This window comes from Pseudopodoces humilis, chromosome 21 (genome assembly GCF_049639895.1).
Source record: "Pseudopodoces humilis isolate 2021_Gansu_Grassland_sample_001 chromosome 21, ASM4963989v1, whole genome shotgun sequence".
In the NCBI taxonomy this organism is placed as follows: Eukaryota; Metazoa; Chordata; class Aves; order Passeriformes; family Paridae; genus Pseudopodoces; species Pseudopodoces humilis.
In genome coordinates this window covers 11020970-11033595 of record NC_142220.1, presented here as the reverse complement: position 1 = coordinate 11033595, position 12626 = coordinate 11020970, and the positions used below count along the sequence as shown (strand labels likewise).

Here is a 12626-nt window from a genome sequence, read left to right as displayed (position 1 = left end):
AGCCTTTGCTTCCTGCCCCAGCCCTGGGGGGAGGATTTGGAGGTGGAGAGGATTTGGGTGATAAAGTGGTGTTTTATAGGGAATGTTATGGGTCTGGTGCCATGGGATGGGGCAGGACTGAGGGATCACCACCCTCTCCCAGCTGCATCTGTGGGGTGCAGAGCAGTGGGGAGGTCCTGTCCTTGTCACTGCCAGCATCCATGGGTGCCCCAGGGAAACTGCTACACCCAGGGTGTCGAGTGGCTGGGTGACAAGGAGTGGCAATCCCACATGTCCCCTGCCACAAAGCAGGGCCACAGCCACGGCAGCAGGGGTGGCACAGCAGGGGCCTTGGACTGGAGCAGACTGCAGCAAAGGTCAGACTCCTCCACCTTCCTCCTCTACTTCCACCCAGGCCTGTTTCCATCTCCACTGCTTCCATCTCTGCCCTGCCCCTCCATCCCACCTCATCCACCCTGACCTCCTCCACTTCCACCCCAATCCCACCTCTTCCACACACATCTGTTTCCACCCTGATCCCACTCCCATGTCTACCAGCCCCCAAACTCCTCCCCTTTGTCTATCTCCTCCATCTCCCCCCTGACCCCACCACCTCTACCTCCATCCCTCACTGTGGCTGCACCAACTTTCCCCACACATCCTGCTCATGTCTGGGTGGGCTCAGCTCCAGGATTCTGACACTTCTGGTGCTGCCACCCTGCTCCCAGACCTCCCCCAGGCACAGCTGCCCCACACGGCAGGATCCAGCCAGGACTGACCCCTGACCCTGGGTTGATCCCCACTGCAGGACCACCCCCAAGACACACAGAGCCCTTTTCCCCACAGACACGTCCCCAAGGATGGACACTGGGCTTGTTTCACGTGTCTTTAATAGAAACCGCCGGCGGTGGGGTAGAGCCCCGTACAAAAGCTGGCTGCAGGAATCGGGGATTGCATAGACCGAGGTGTGGGGGACCCCCCGCCCCCAAATAGTCGCCTTTTAGAAAACAAAAAGCGTCTCTGAATAAAACTCTCCTGGTACAATAAATACTCTGGTGCTGCAGAGCTGGGGACCCTGCACCCACCCACCCTGTTTGGGATGGCCCTGCGTTGGGAGACCCCCGGGTTCAGAGCCACCACTTGGGAATGAGCCCAGTTTGGGATGAGCCCAGGTCTGAAACCCCCAGCTAGGGATGGTCCTGGTTTGGAACACTTCTGGATCAGGGTCTGGCATGCCCTGGGTCAGGCAGGAGCCCCCCATGTCGATTCCATTTGGGAGCGTCTGGGTCAGGATACCCTGGTTTGGATTTCCCGCAGCTCAGAAATCCCTGGGTTGGCAGCCCCCAGATCAGGATGTTCCTGCTTTGGGATCCCTGGTTCAGGCACGCTTGCGGTGGGACACCCCCAGATGCGTTCAGGACATGCCATACAGCTCCTGGGGGGTGATGCCCCCCATGCATGGCTCAGAAGCTGGACTCAGGCACGGCCGGGGAGCGCAGGGGGCCGGTGGGCTGCCGGCCCCGCTGCAAGGTGGCCCCGGAGGGACCCCGGGCGGCCAGGGCCGGCCCCCCCGCACCCCTGCCCAGCGAGGCTGATCTGCGCAGCCCCCCGTCGGGCCGGGGGGGCAGGCTGGCTGAGCTCCGCGGCCGCCCCAGCGCCGGGGGGCCGGGGGGGCAGCGGCCCGGGGGGACACCCGCGTCCCCCTGCGGCACCGAGGCTCCAGGGCTGCCGGGGCCCGGCGGCGGCCGGCGCGGGGTCCCCTCGGCGCTGGCGGCCCGGCGGAGCCGTCGGGGAGCGCGGGGGGGGGCCGGCTCCCCCTGTCCCGGGGGTCCGGCGGGGGCGGTCCGCACGCTGGGGCTGCGGCCGTGCAGCCCCTGCAGCCCCCGCACCGGGGGCCTCGCCTCGAACCCGCCTGCGGGGGAACCACGGTCAGGGCGGGCAGGGAGCACGGGGGGGGCCTGGGGCTGAGCATCCCGAGCCTCACCGTTCTCCGGGGCCGTGACAGAGCCCGAGGGGTTGGGGTCGTCGCGGGGCTCGGAGGCGGCCAGGCGGAACACCCAGTGCCCCGCGGAGGCGGCGGATCCTGCGGGGAGCGGCGGGCGTGGGCCGGGGCTGGGGCACGGGTGGGCTGGGGGTGCGCACACCCGTCGGGATGGTGCAGCAGGTGTGTGCGCACACGTGTGCGGGGGGCAGGGGCAGGTGTGGGTCACATGTAGGGCTGTGTGTGACCACACGGCTGTGCCCCGCGGCAGTGCCGGTGTGCGGCAGGCAGGGATTTGGGGCTCACCCGTGCCGGAGCCGGCGGCGCGGCGGCGCTGGTAGAACAAGATGTAGGCGCTGCGGGTGCTCACCTCGGCCTCGCGCACCCCCTCCACACGGCTGTCGTCGTAGCTGTACCAGCGCCCGTCCAGGGCGTTGCAGCAGAACGCTGGGGGCGGGGGGGTACGGGGTGAGGGGTGACGGGGGCTCTATCCCGGGATGTCCCCAGCCCCGGGGTGCAGGGGGGACCAGAAGCCCATGGTGCAGGGACACACTGGGGGAATGGGATGGTGCTGCGGGGCACATCCCGGCGTCCTGCCTGCCTTGGGGTGGGTGCAATGCCATCCCCTGCAGCCCGGCTCCCCTCTGCCCTGTCCCCTGGCACCCCCTGTCGCCAGTGTCCCCGCTCACCGGTGTAGTGGCCGCCCTGCATGCTGCCGTGGTGGTTGCAGACCGCGTACAGGTCGTACAGGTGGTCGCGGGGGCAGCCGGGGGGCAGGCGCAGGGGGGGCTGCCAGGGCGCCCAGCGCCCCAGGAGCTGCCCCCCGGGCTGGCCCCGCTGTGCCACGTGCGGGGCCATGTCCAGCCCCCGCAGCGGGAACCTCACCAGCGTGGTGAGCTTGTGCCGCTGCTCGGCCACCTGCCGGAAGCGCTTCAGGTGGATGATGAGGATGTCCGGCAGCGTCCACAGGCTGAGCTTCACCGTGCCCTGCTGGGGCACCTTGCAGTGCGGGCAGCGCCAGGCATCGTCCGGGGCCAGCTGGGGACACCACGACATGGCCACCTCCCTCCCTGTCACGCCCCGCCACCTCCACAGCCACCCCCAGCACCGCAGGCACCAACAGCCCCTGTGCCGGGGTTGGGCGGTGCCCGGGGGGGTGCCGTACCTGCTCTTCCTTGGTGTAGAGCTGGAAGCACTCGTCCAGCGTGCAGCTGTGCTGCTGCCCGTGCGCCTGCTGCTGCTGCCGCACGCTCGCCGCGTCCTGCACCACCTCCTCTTGGATGCTCCCGAACAGCCTGGGGGGAACGTGTCACCAGCGAGGGTGACCCGAATGCTGGAGTGTCCCCCCAGTCCGGGCACAGGCACTCACCACTCTTTGGTGCTCATGTCCCACTCCACCGTCAGTCTCACGTGGGGAGGGCCCCCAGCCCCGCTCAGCTGCAGGGCCCTGTGGGGAGGACAGGGTGAGATGTCTCCAGACCCCCTGTCCCCGTGGGGACACCTCCTTGCCAGCCCGTGGTGGCAGGCAGGAACAGCCACCACAGCCACCAGTGGGAACGCTGGGCCAGGGACCCAGTTCTTGGGGGAGCAGAGTGACCACCACTGTGGCTACCCAGGGTGACAACACAGCCATGCACAGCGACACTGCCCACTCATGGTGATGCCACTGGCTGCCTGCAGGGGTTAGGGGACATCCTGGGGACAGTCCTGTCCCTGCAGCCCCTTACCTGTCAATGGCAGGATGGCAGAGAGGATGGGGATCCTGAGGGGACAGGTAGGTGCAGGGGGCCGAGCCCCCGGCCAGGCGGATCCGGAAAAGGGCTCCCGCGCCCTGTCAGGGGAGCAGGGACTGTGGGGTCACCAGAGGACAGGGATCCCCTGCCCAGCAGCAGCACCTGGGCAAGCCAGGCTTAGGGCCCAAAACCTGATAGCTTTGAGGGGACAGGGCTGTTCCCTGGGCTCACCTGTGGCCGGACTTCTCCCCGCAGGACCCCCCTCAGCTGGGCCAGGATGTTCTGCTGGAGCTGCTCCCAGGAGACGCCGCGCTCCTCCCGCAGCAGCAGCGGTGGCCCGAACCTGGGGACAGAGAGCAGGGACACGTGGCTGGGTGTCACACGGGCGGTGAGTGGGTAGGACAGGGCAGGGCAGGACAGGGGGACAGGCGGGTGACAGGCGGGTGACAGGTACCTGGCGAGCTGCGGCCCCGTGCCCGCAGTGTTGCAGAGCAGCAGCAGGATGCGGCTGCCGGGCGCGCGGTGCAGGCAGTCGGAGGAGCGGGCGCTGCTGGGCAGCAGACGCGGCCCCTCTGGCCGTGGCACTGAGGGGGACGCGGGGAGGCTGCGGGGACACCCTGTGGGCCGGGAAAACGAGGGGCCCTCGTTAGCTCTGGGCTAATTAGTGCCATGGCCCTGCCCACCACCGCCCTTCCCATCGATACCAGTGCAGCACGCCTTCTCCCAGCAATCCCAGCCAAAGAGATCCATTTCCCACCAATCCCAGCAGAGACTGCCTCCCCCAGTCCCAGTGGGGTGCAGCTGCTTCTGACCAATCACAGCAGAGAGGACCCACTGCCCCACCAATCCCAATGAGGGATCCACTTTCTCCCACCAATCAAAGCGAGGGATCCACGGCCTCGGGCCAATCCCGTGGCCGTTCCCGCCCCTCCACCCAGAGCCAATCGCAAAGCAGCACAGCGCTCGCAGCCAATCCGCGCGGGCCGGGCCGGCAGCCGCAGCCAATCGGAGCAGGGGGCGGTACCTGCGCGGCGGGCGGGCGGCGGCTGGAAGGCGTAGACAGGCGCGGCCTCCCCGGCCGGGCCCAGCGCCTCGGGGTCAGCGAGCGAGCGCAGGGAGCCCCGCGGGGACACCTCGGCCAGGATCACCTGCGGGCCGTTCCCTCAGCGACGCGAGGCCCCGAGCCCCGCGCCCCGCCCGCCCAGCCCCCTTACCTGCTCCGGGGGGACGCGGCCCTCCCGCGCCACCAGCGCCCGCAGGTCGGCCACGGTGCCCAGCAGCGGCACGGCCAGCCCCACTCGCACGAAGCGCCAGCGCTCGCACTGCAGCACCAGCGTGACGTTCAGAGCTCTGGGGACACAGGGGACGCAGCTCAGCGCCGAATGGCACACACCCGATGGACACGGCTGCTGCGGCTGTCACCTGGCCCCGGTGCTGCCGCCACCTCCCGTGTTCGGTTTACTCCGAAATGTGCAAATTGCTGTGGCCGGAGCGGCCGTCCCGCCGCGGGGTGGATGGGGGCTCACCTGGTCTGGCGCAGTGGGATGGGCAGGGAGATGCACAGGAAGGGGTCGAAGGTGTTGCTCTGCTTCAGGCAGTGAGGGCACGTCAGGGAGGACCTGGGAAATGGATGGGGAGCGTCACCGGAGCGGGCACGGCCCCCCGGTTGCCCACCCTGCGGCTGCAGCACCCTGGCACCAGTGCTGCATCCCGGGTACCACATCCCAAATCCATCGTCCCAGGTTTTGAAGTGACCCCAGGGACAACACCCCGGGGTGTTGGGAGGAACAGGACTCCCTCCCCAGGTCATGGCTGGGCTGTGGGAGGAGCAGACAAGGACAGCAGGAGGACATTTGCCTCTGACTGACCCCAGGATGGCCCTGGGGACACACTGCTGGACCCCTGCCCACCCTGGCACCAACAGCCACCTACTGCTGATTCTTCCTAATTCTGTTCTTTGGTTTGTTTTTTTGTGTTTGTTGGTTTTGTGTGTGTGATTTTGTTTGGGGTTTTTTTGCTGGTTTTTTGGTGTTTTGGGTTTTTTTTTTAATTCGTTTTTCTCTCTTTGCCTTTTTGTTCAACAAAAAGAGAAAGAATAAATTAAAATCCGAACCAAAATCCTGAGTCCTTGTTATTTGTCACCTTGAAAAGCCACTCAGCTCTCTGGGAAACAGGCACACAAATTAATAAATCCTTTAGTGCACAGACGGCTCTGGCACGTGGAACAGGGATAATTAAAGTGCCTTTTTTCATATATAGGACGAGGGATTAATTGAGAGAGGAGGAAGGGCTTGTGATGCCAGATGTGTCCCCTGCTGCCTGCAGTGCCATGGCTTGGGGACAGGGTGGCCTGAGCATCCCATGAGTCCCAGCCAGATGAACCTGTGGGTGTCCCACAGAGGGGCACCCTTGTGCTGGAGGGCTGGGACAGTCCTGAGTCATGTGACAGAAGCACAGCGTGGTTTGGGTTGTGAGGGACCTTCAAGGAGCAGCGTGTCCAGCCCCTTTGCCACGGGCAGGGACACTGCCACTGCACCAGGGCACTCCAAGCCCTGTCCAGCCTGGCCTTGGACACTTTCAAGTGCTTTAGGGGAAGGAGTTGCCATGGCTGGGGTGGGTGGGATGGATGGAGATCCTCTGCGTTTCATCCCTTCCCTGGACTCACAGTGCTCACCTGGGGCTCACAGAAGGGCAAAGATCCCACAGGTCCCCCCACTGACCTGTACTGGGCCTGGAAGTGGCTCTGCACGAAGCTCTGCCCGTGGGGGTGCTGGGTGCCTGGCAGGGACCTGCTGGCACTGCTGCTCCCGTCCTTACCAGGCTGCAGGGGCAAGAGACATGTGGTGAGTGAGGTTACAGGGTGAGGGACACGTCCTTCAGAGCGTCAGGGATACGTCCGAGTGAACCAAGCCCAACTTTGGTGTCCCTGTGGCACGAGGATAGGCTGAAGGTGATGCCAAAGAGGCTCTGGCACCTGCCTGCCTGGCACTGCAGTGCCCTCCAGGCTGCCTACACGACTGCTCCAGGGGAACCTTTGGGTACGTCCTATCCCTCGGCCAGCCTGGGGCACGAAGGGTTAATGAAGGTCTGCATGGTGAGACCCCCGCTCCAAGGTAGCCAGAGCTCCGGGACACCAAGGAACTGGAGGTAGGAATGCATTCAAGGCAGGAGAAACGCTCCCGGAGGGGATCCTGGCTGAGGTGGCCCAGCCACGCTGGCTCCCTCCCACTGTGCCAAGCAAACTTCCACGGGCCCTGGGAGCTGCAGCGTGGGTGGGTGAGAGGGTGGGACACTGCAGGGAGCATGGAGAGTATGTCCGTGTGTGTGTCTGTGTGTCTGGGATGAGCTCCTGGAGCGGATGTGCACATTCCCGTGCGTGCCCCCGCCCCAGGGAAGCACGGCTGGGTGCGAATTCACCGCGGGCAAATCACCCGCATCCGGGAGGTGCGAGCAGCCCCGGCTGGCTCGGTGCCCTCCCGGCCAGGTGGGTGCCCAGGACCGGCCGTGTCTTTGCGCGTTCCGCCAGCATCTGTAGCGGCAGCAAGCCCGGGCACGGCTCCTGGCACGGCTCCCTCTGCACCGAGCCCCGGCACGGCTCCTGGCACGGCTCCCGGCGTGCCAAACCCGGGCACAGCGAGCCCTGCCAAGGCACTCAGCCCCCCAGGCTGGCCTGGCACGGTGCCTCGCTGACACGTGAGATGTGCCGCAGGGACCCCAAGAGCAGCCGGCTCTCCTGCTCCACTCTTTTGGGATGTGACTGTGTGACACAGCCAAACCTGCCTGCTTAGGGGACATCTCCCTGCCTGCCCGCTGCCCTGAGACCTACCAGGAGACCCCATGCCCATGCTGGGGACAGGAGTTTCACCCCTGGAGCCTGATGGCAGAAGAGATGCTGCAGAAAGGAGTGTCAGTAAAAAAACACTTGGCTGTTTCAGGGTAGGACAGTGAGTTACTGGTGTAACTCACTCGATGAGTAAGATTGAAAATCACTGAAGATTTTGGCCAAGAGGTGGATTTTCCTCAATGCCATCTGCTAGCACCAGGTCCTGCTGAGCCTGACGTGTCCTTACGGTCTGCCTGGCACTGAGGTCCATCTGGTGTGGCTGAGAGGGGATGGTGTCTGTGCCCTACATGGCCCCCCAAATACCCAGGGGATGCCTCCTCCTCCAGCCCTCCTGGCAGCCAAGCCTTGGTCCCCACTTTGGTCCCTCCTCCTGCCCAACAGCTCCCTCCAGACACTTCCCGGCCATTTACAGAGGGCCACAGCCCTGCCGGGTGTCCCGGCCCAAGGACAGGGCGTGCTGGTGCCACTCAGGTGGCATCACCAAAAGGGGCCAAAACTGGGGGATACCAGGCAAAACCACGGATGCTGTGGGACACACAAAAGGCCCCATCCCGAGCCAGGGTAGTGCCTCGGGCATTGCAGTGGCACCACGTCCAGGTGGCTCAGCCGGTGTCACGCACAGATCAGAGCACACGTGGGCACCTGACATTTAACGAGAACTGCCAGGCTCTCCCAAAAAGCCTGGGGCATCCAAATGCCTCCCGGGAAAGGTGGCAGGGCTGAGGACAGCTCAGGTCGGTGCAGGGATGGCTGCAGGACCCTGCCCAGGCAGGGCAGCCTCTCCAGAGGCTCTGGAGATGGCACCAGTGGAGCAGTACTCCCAGTTCTGCACTCCAGCTGTATTCCAACAGGAACCACAGCCCAGCTCTTCCTGTGGGACAGAGCTGTGCTGGAGGCTGGGCAGGGTCTGCCCGGGACCCCAACCCACATACTTGGCACAACCACGACACCCCAAGCTGGGCACAGGGAGGAGGGAGCTGCTCTCAGACCCAAGATGGGAGTCACCCAGAGTGGGGACAGCATGCTCCTGAGCCGGGTGTCACCCCAGAGCAGGGAAAGGACGCTGCTGAGCCCAGCTCAAATCCATCCCCTGCAACAGGCAGTGCCCGGCAGGCAGCAGCAAGCGAGGAAGGAGCGGGCAGGAGGAGGCAGGGAGGGCCAGGGCCAGGGCAATGCCTGAGCGCAGATGGATTGAGGAAGACTTAATTACTCATTTTGCCAGCAGCAAAGCCGCCGAGCTGTAATTACAGCGGGCTTAGCTGGAGGCATGGAGGGACGGGGGGGGTTGCATCTCCTCCTCACCAAAGACCAGGATGCCCCCAGAGCCGGGATGCTCTGCTGGAGGGGCTCCTGCCGACACCCTCCACTCTCCCAGCGCTCCGACCCCTGCCCAGCCCGGCAGCATTCAGCTCCCATCATCCTTTCACCCGCGCACCGACCGAACCACAGCATCCCCATCCCCATCCGGGCGGGGGCCAACTCCATCCTGGTGCCTCGCAGCACATCCCGGTGTCCCTGGTCCCGAACCTGGCCCGAACGCCTCTCCCCGAGCCAGGGCGTGCGGCCACCCCTCGGGGCCACCCACCTGCGTGGGGCCGCGGCTCTGCTGGGCGGGGGAGGCGGCGCCCAGCTCCTCGTGCATTCGGTCCAGCAGCCAGAGCAGGAACTCGAGCGCATCGTGCTGAGCGTTGCCCCGGAACTGCGAGCTGTGCTTGGAGACGATGTTCTGCAAGACACGGGCGGGGCAGGCGCTGATGAACGGATTCTTCCTCAGCACCCACCCCAAACATGCCAGCCCCATCCCTGCTACAGCCTCTGCAGGGACATCACGGCCACCCCGGGGCCAGCAGAGCAGCGGGGACACGGAGCACACGCAGCTGAGGCAGCTCAGCCGTGTCCCTCCTTCCAGCGGCCAGGAACAGGACAGGAGAGGACACAGGGAAAACCGCAATGAAGTCCAGATGGGCAAGTTCAGCCATGGGGACCTTCAGGTCCCACCTGCCCCGGGCACTCTGATGGCATCAACTCAATGTAGCCCATCCCAGGACAGGGCTCGGCTTCCCGGGAACTCCCCCGGGCACCTCGCAAAGTTCAGTGGCAGCAGCACTTTGCTGGCAGCACAGAGGTAATGTCACTCGGGCAGAGAACACGTGGCCCTGAGTGTGGGGAGCTGCAATGCCAGCCTGGACATGCTGTGATGCCCCTGGCACCCGGGCATGTACCCGGTAGAGGTGTGACACACGCTCAGGGACAGAGCCTGAGGCCACTGAATTTGGCTCCTGGGTAATATCCTGTCTTAGCCATGACCACAGCCAGCAGCAGCTCACCCTCAGGGCTCTGTGGCATGGCCAGCCCTGGGAGCTCAGGGGACAATGGCCAGGCCAGAGGGAGGTGACAGCAACAGGGAGGTGTCTGGGGGTGTCAGGCAGGGCAGGGTCCATGGGGAGGATGAGGCAGGGGAGAAGGTGATGGGAGCTGGGAAGGGTGTCGGTGGGTTCTGGGGGGCAGGGGAAGGGTGTCAGTGGGCTCCGAGGGAGCGGGGAAGGGTGTCGGTGTGTTCTGGGGAGCTGGGAAGGGTGTCGGTGTGTTCTGGGGAGCTGGGAAGGGTGTCGGTGGGCTCCAGGGGCATGGGAAGGGCGTCAGTGGACTCCGAGGGGGCTGAAGGGAGCTGTGAGCCGGGTGTACCGCTGCGGGCAGGGGATGCCGCTGGGGGCCGGGGTCAGCTGGGGCCGCTCGGGGGCCGCGGGGCGGGGCCGGGCCGCTCGGTACCTTGAACTCGGCGGAGAGCTGCGGGCTGTAGTCGCGGGTCCAGAGCGAGCGGACCAGGGCCGCCAGCCGCTGCGTGACCTCGGCTCGGGCGCGGTACCGGCCCAGCGCCAGGCGCTCGGCCAGCGGCGCCGTGTTGCTCAGGGACTGCACCACGGCGTTCATGAAGCAGGTGTTGCCGTGGTTCCGCAGCCCCTGCGCGCCGGGCGGCCGCCCCCCGCCGCCCGCATCGCCCCCCGCCGCCGCCGCCGCCGTCGCCGGGGCCGCCCCGCCGAGCCGCCGCCGCGCCCCCCCCCGGACCCCGCCCTCGTCATCCTCGGGGGCGGCGCGGCGGGCCCCGCGCCCCCCGGCCAGGCGCGCCCAGGTGCGGAGCAGCCGCCCGGCCAGGCTGCCCAGCGAGCGCAGCGCCCGCCGCCGCCGCCCGCCCCCTGCCCGCGGCCGCCCCGCCGGGCTCGCCCCGCCGCCCCCCGCCCGCCGCCGCCGCCCGGGGCCGCCGCCCGGCCCCACCGCGCTCATGGCCGCGGGCGGCCGCCGCCCTGCCCCGGCCCCGGCCCCGCCGCGGCGCGCATGGCCCCGGGCGGGCGCGGGGCGCCGCCGGTGCCGGTGCCGGAGCGGGGCCCGGAGGGGCCGGGCGGGAGGTTTTGTGCGCGGCCGGCTCCTCCCCCGGCCGGGCTGGCTCGGGAGAGGGAGACGGGAGGAGGAGGAAGAGGGAGCGGAGCGGAGGAGGGGGGGTAGCGGGGAGGTGCCGCTGGCGGCACGGGCGGCCGTGCCCCGCCTGCCCCGGTGTCCCCAGCATCACCCCGGGCACCGCAGCATCGACCGGCTGAGCCAGCCCTCCACGCCCCCTGTCCCCAGGGGTGAGCCATCCCCCCATCCCCCCGGGGTGCCCCAGCCCACCCTCATCCCCGCCCGGGGTGAACCATCCCTCTGTCCCCTCCACGGCTTTCCCGGCAGTCCCGCCCCTGCTCCACGAGCGCTGCCCTGCTGCCCTCAGCTTCGCCTCAGGGTGTCACGGCGTCACTGCGAGATGCCCGAGTTCTGCCACCTCCGGGCGCTCTGAGCTGCAGCGGTGGCACAGTGGTCACCTCTGCACGCTCCGCACTGAGCTCTGGGGACACAATGACAGCTCCTTCGCAGAGTCACAAAAAGGGGGTTTCCAACCCAGTGCTGGCAGCGTCCAGAGCCTTTGGCGCCTCCTGCCCACCCCACACTGTTTGGCACCACACCCTGGTGTCTGTTTGGGGTTAGGGAGATGGAGCAGGATGACAGAGGAAGGGTCAGGAGGTGCTGTTGGATGTCACGGTCGCTTCTCCCCGCAGGGGAGTCCAGTCCCTGGGCTGGGGTTTGAGCACGGGGGTGGTGACAGGACGGTGACGTCCCAGGGGGATGCCAGGCTGGCAGCCAGCGGTGTGCCGGGCACGGATCGGGCACAGGGCTGTGTGCTGCCCCTGGAGTGATCTCAGGCTAAATCCATCCCGTGCTGCGTCTGCTGAGCAGATGGAGGGGGATCAGCCAGCCCTGGGTCCCCAGGGACGGCTCCACCACAAGTGGCCCCGGGCCCAGGAGCTGCTTATCCAGAGAGAAGAGAGGATTGAGCACAGCAGAAGTTTCCTCCCGCCCTCAGCCAGCCCTGATTGGCACGGGATGTCCCCTGAGAGCCTGGCTGGGGTCACCCCCTGCCCCCTGCCAGACCCCCGACACAGCAGCTGCCTTGGAGGGACTGCAGCTCCCACCCGGAGCCACCCCGGGGCCAGCCTGGGCACTCAGCTTTCCCTCCTGGGAAGACGGGAATGGCCATGGAAGGACCATGTCGGGGGTGGTCCCACCCTGCTGTGCCTGGGGAGCCACTCTGGGCTGGGGGATGCAGTGCAGGGGCTCAGGGCAGCCCCTGGCCCTGCAGAGCCCCACCAGCCCTGTGGGGGCTCTCAGCCTGCCTGAGGGAAGCTGCTGGCACTGCCAGGGTTCTTGCTGGCCCAGACACTCAGGGAAGTCTGAGCTGAGCTGAAATTCCAGCTACAAACCCCCCAAGCCCAGAGGTTTGACTCCTGAGCTGACTCTGCATCCACTACTGAAGTTCATTCCTCAGCATCCTCCTGGCCAAAGCTGTGAAATCCATCATTACAAAGCCAATGGATAAAATGCTCCTTTGGGAAAGACATCCTTAACATCTGGGTCCCTTCTCCTATCCAAAGGTGACAATCCATAAAGCAGAGTCCTGAGTGTTCCCTGGGACTCCTGGCAGATTCCTGGCCCTGCTCCCAGCACCACACACTGCAAGCCCTGCTGCAGACCCCAAGGAGATGGAAACCAGGATCCACCAGAG

The 12626-nt window shown here is 66.5% G+C and overlaps 1 protein-coding gene across 1 annotated transcript; it reads right to left on the bottom strand.

The window, feature by feature from the left end:
• Positions 1 to 1442: 1442 nt before the first annotated feature.
• Positions 1443 to 10534, bottom strand: USP43 (ubiquitin specific peptidase 43). The gene is made up of 15 exons (XM_088065606.1): positions 10307 to 10534; positions 9123 to 9263; positions 6414 to 6514; positions 5220 to 5312; positions 4908 to 5043; positions 4718 to 4841; positions 4148 to 4310; positions 3925 to 4036; positions 3688 to 3791; positions 3330 to 3407; positions 3126 to 3255; positions 2650 to 2998; positions 2267 to 2407; positions 1964 to 2107; positions 1443 to 1891 (listed from the first exon to the last, which is right to left on the bottom strand). The coding sequence occupies exons 1-15, from the start codon at positions 10466 to 10468 to the stop codon at positions 1443 to 1445; spliced, it is 2427 nt and encodes an 808-aa protein (XP_087921732.1). The 5' UTR covers positions 10469 to 10534.
• Between the last annotated feature and the right edge of the window lie 2092 nt (positions 10535 to 12626).

Excerpts from the sequence above, each read along its gene's own strand:
- USP43 (XM_088065606.1), bottom strand. The coding sequence starts at position 10,468 with ATGAACGCCGTGGTGCAGTCCCTGAGCAACACGGCGCCGCTGGCCGAG. Across the intron at positions 3,792-3,924 it reads GGGGAGAAGTCCGGCCACAG|GGCGCGGGAGCCCTTTTCCG; the intron begins GTGAGCCCAGGG and ends CTCCCCTGACAG. Across the intron at positions 2,999-3,125 it reads TCTACACCAAGGAAGAGCAG|CTGGCCCCGGACGATGCCTG; the intron begins GTACGGCACCCC and ends TGGTGTCCCCAG.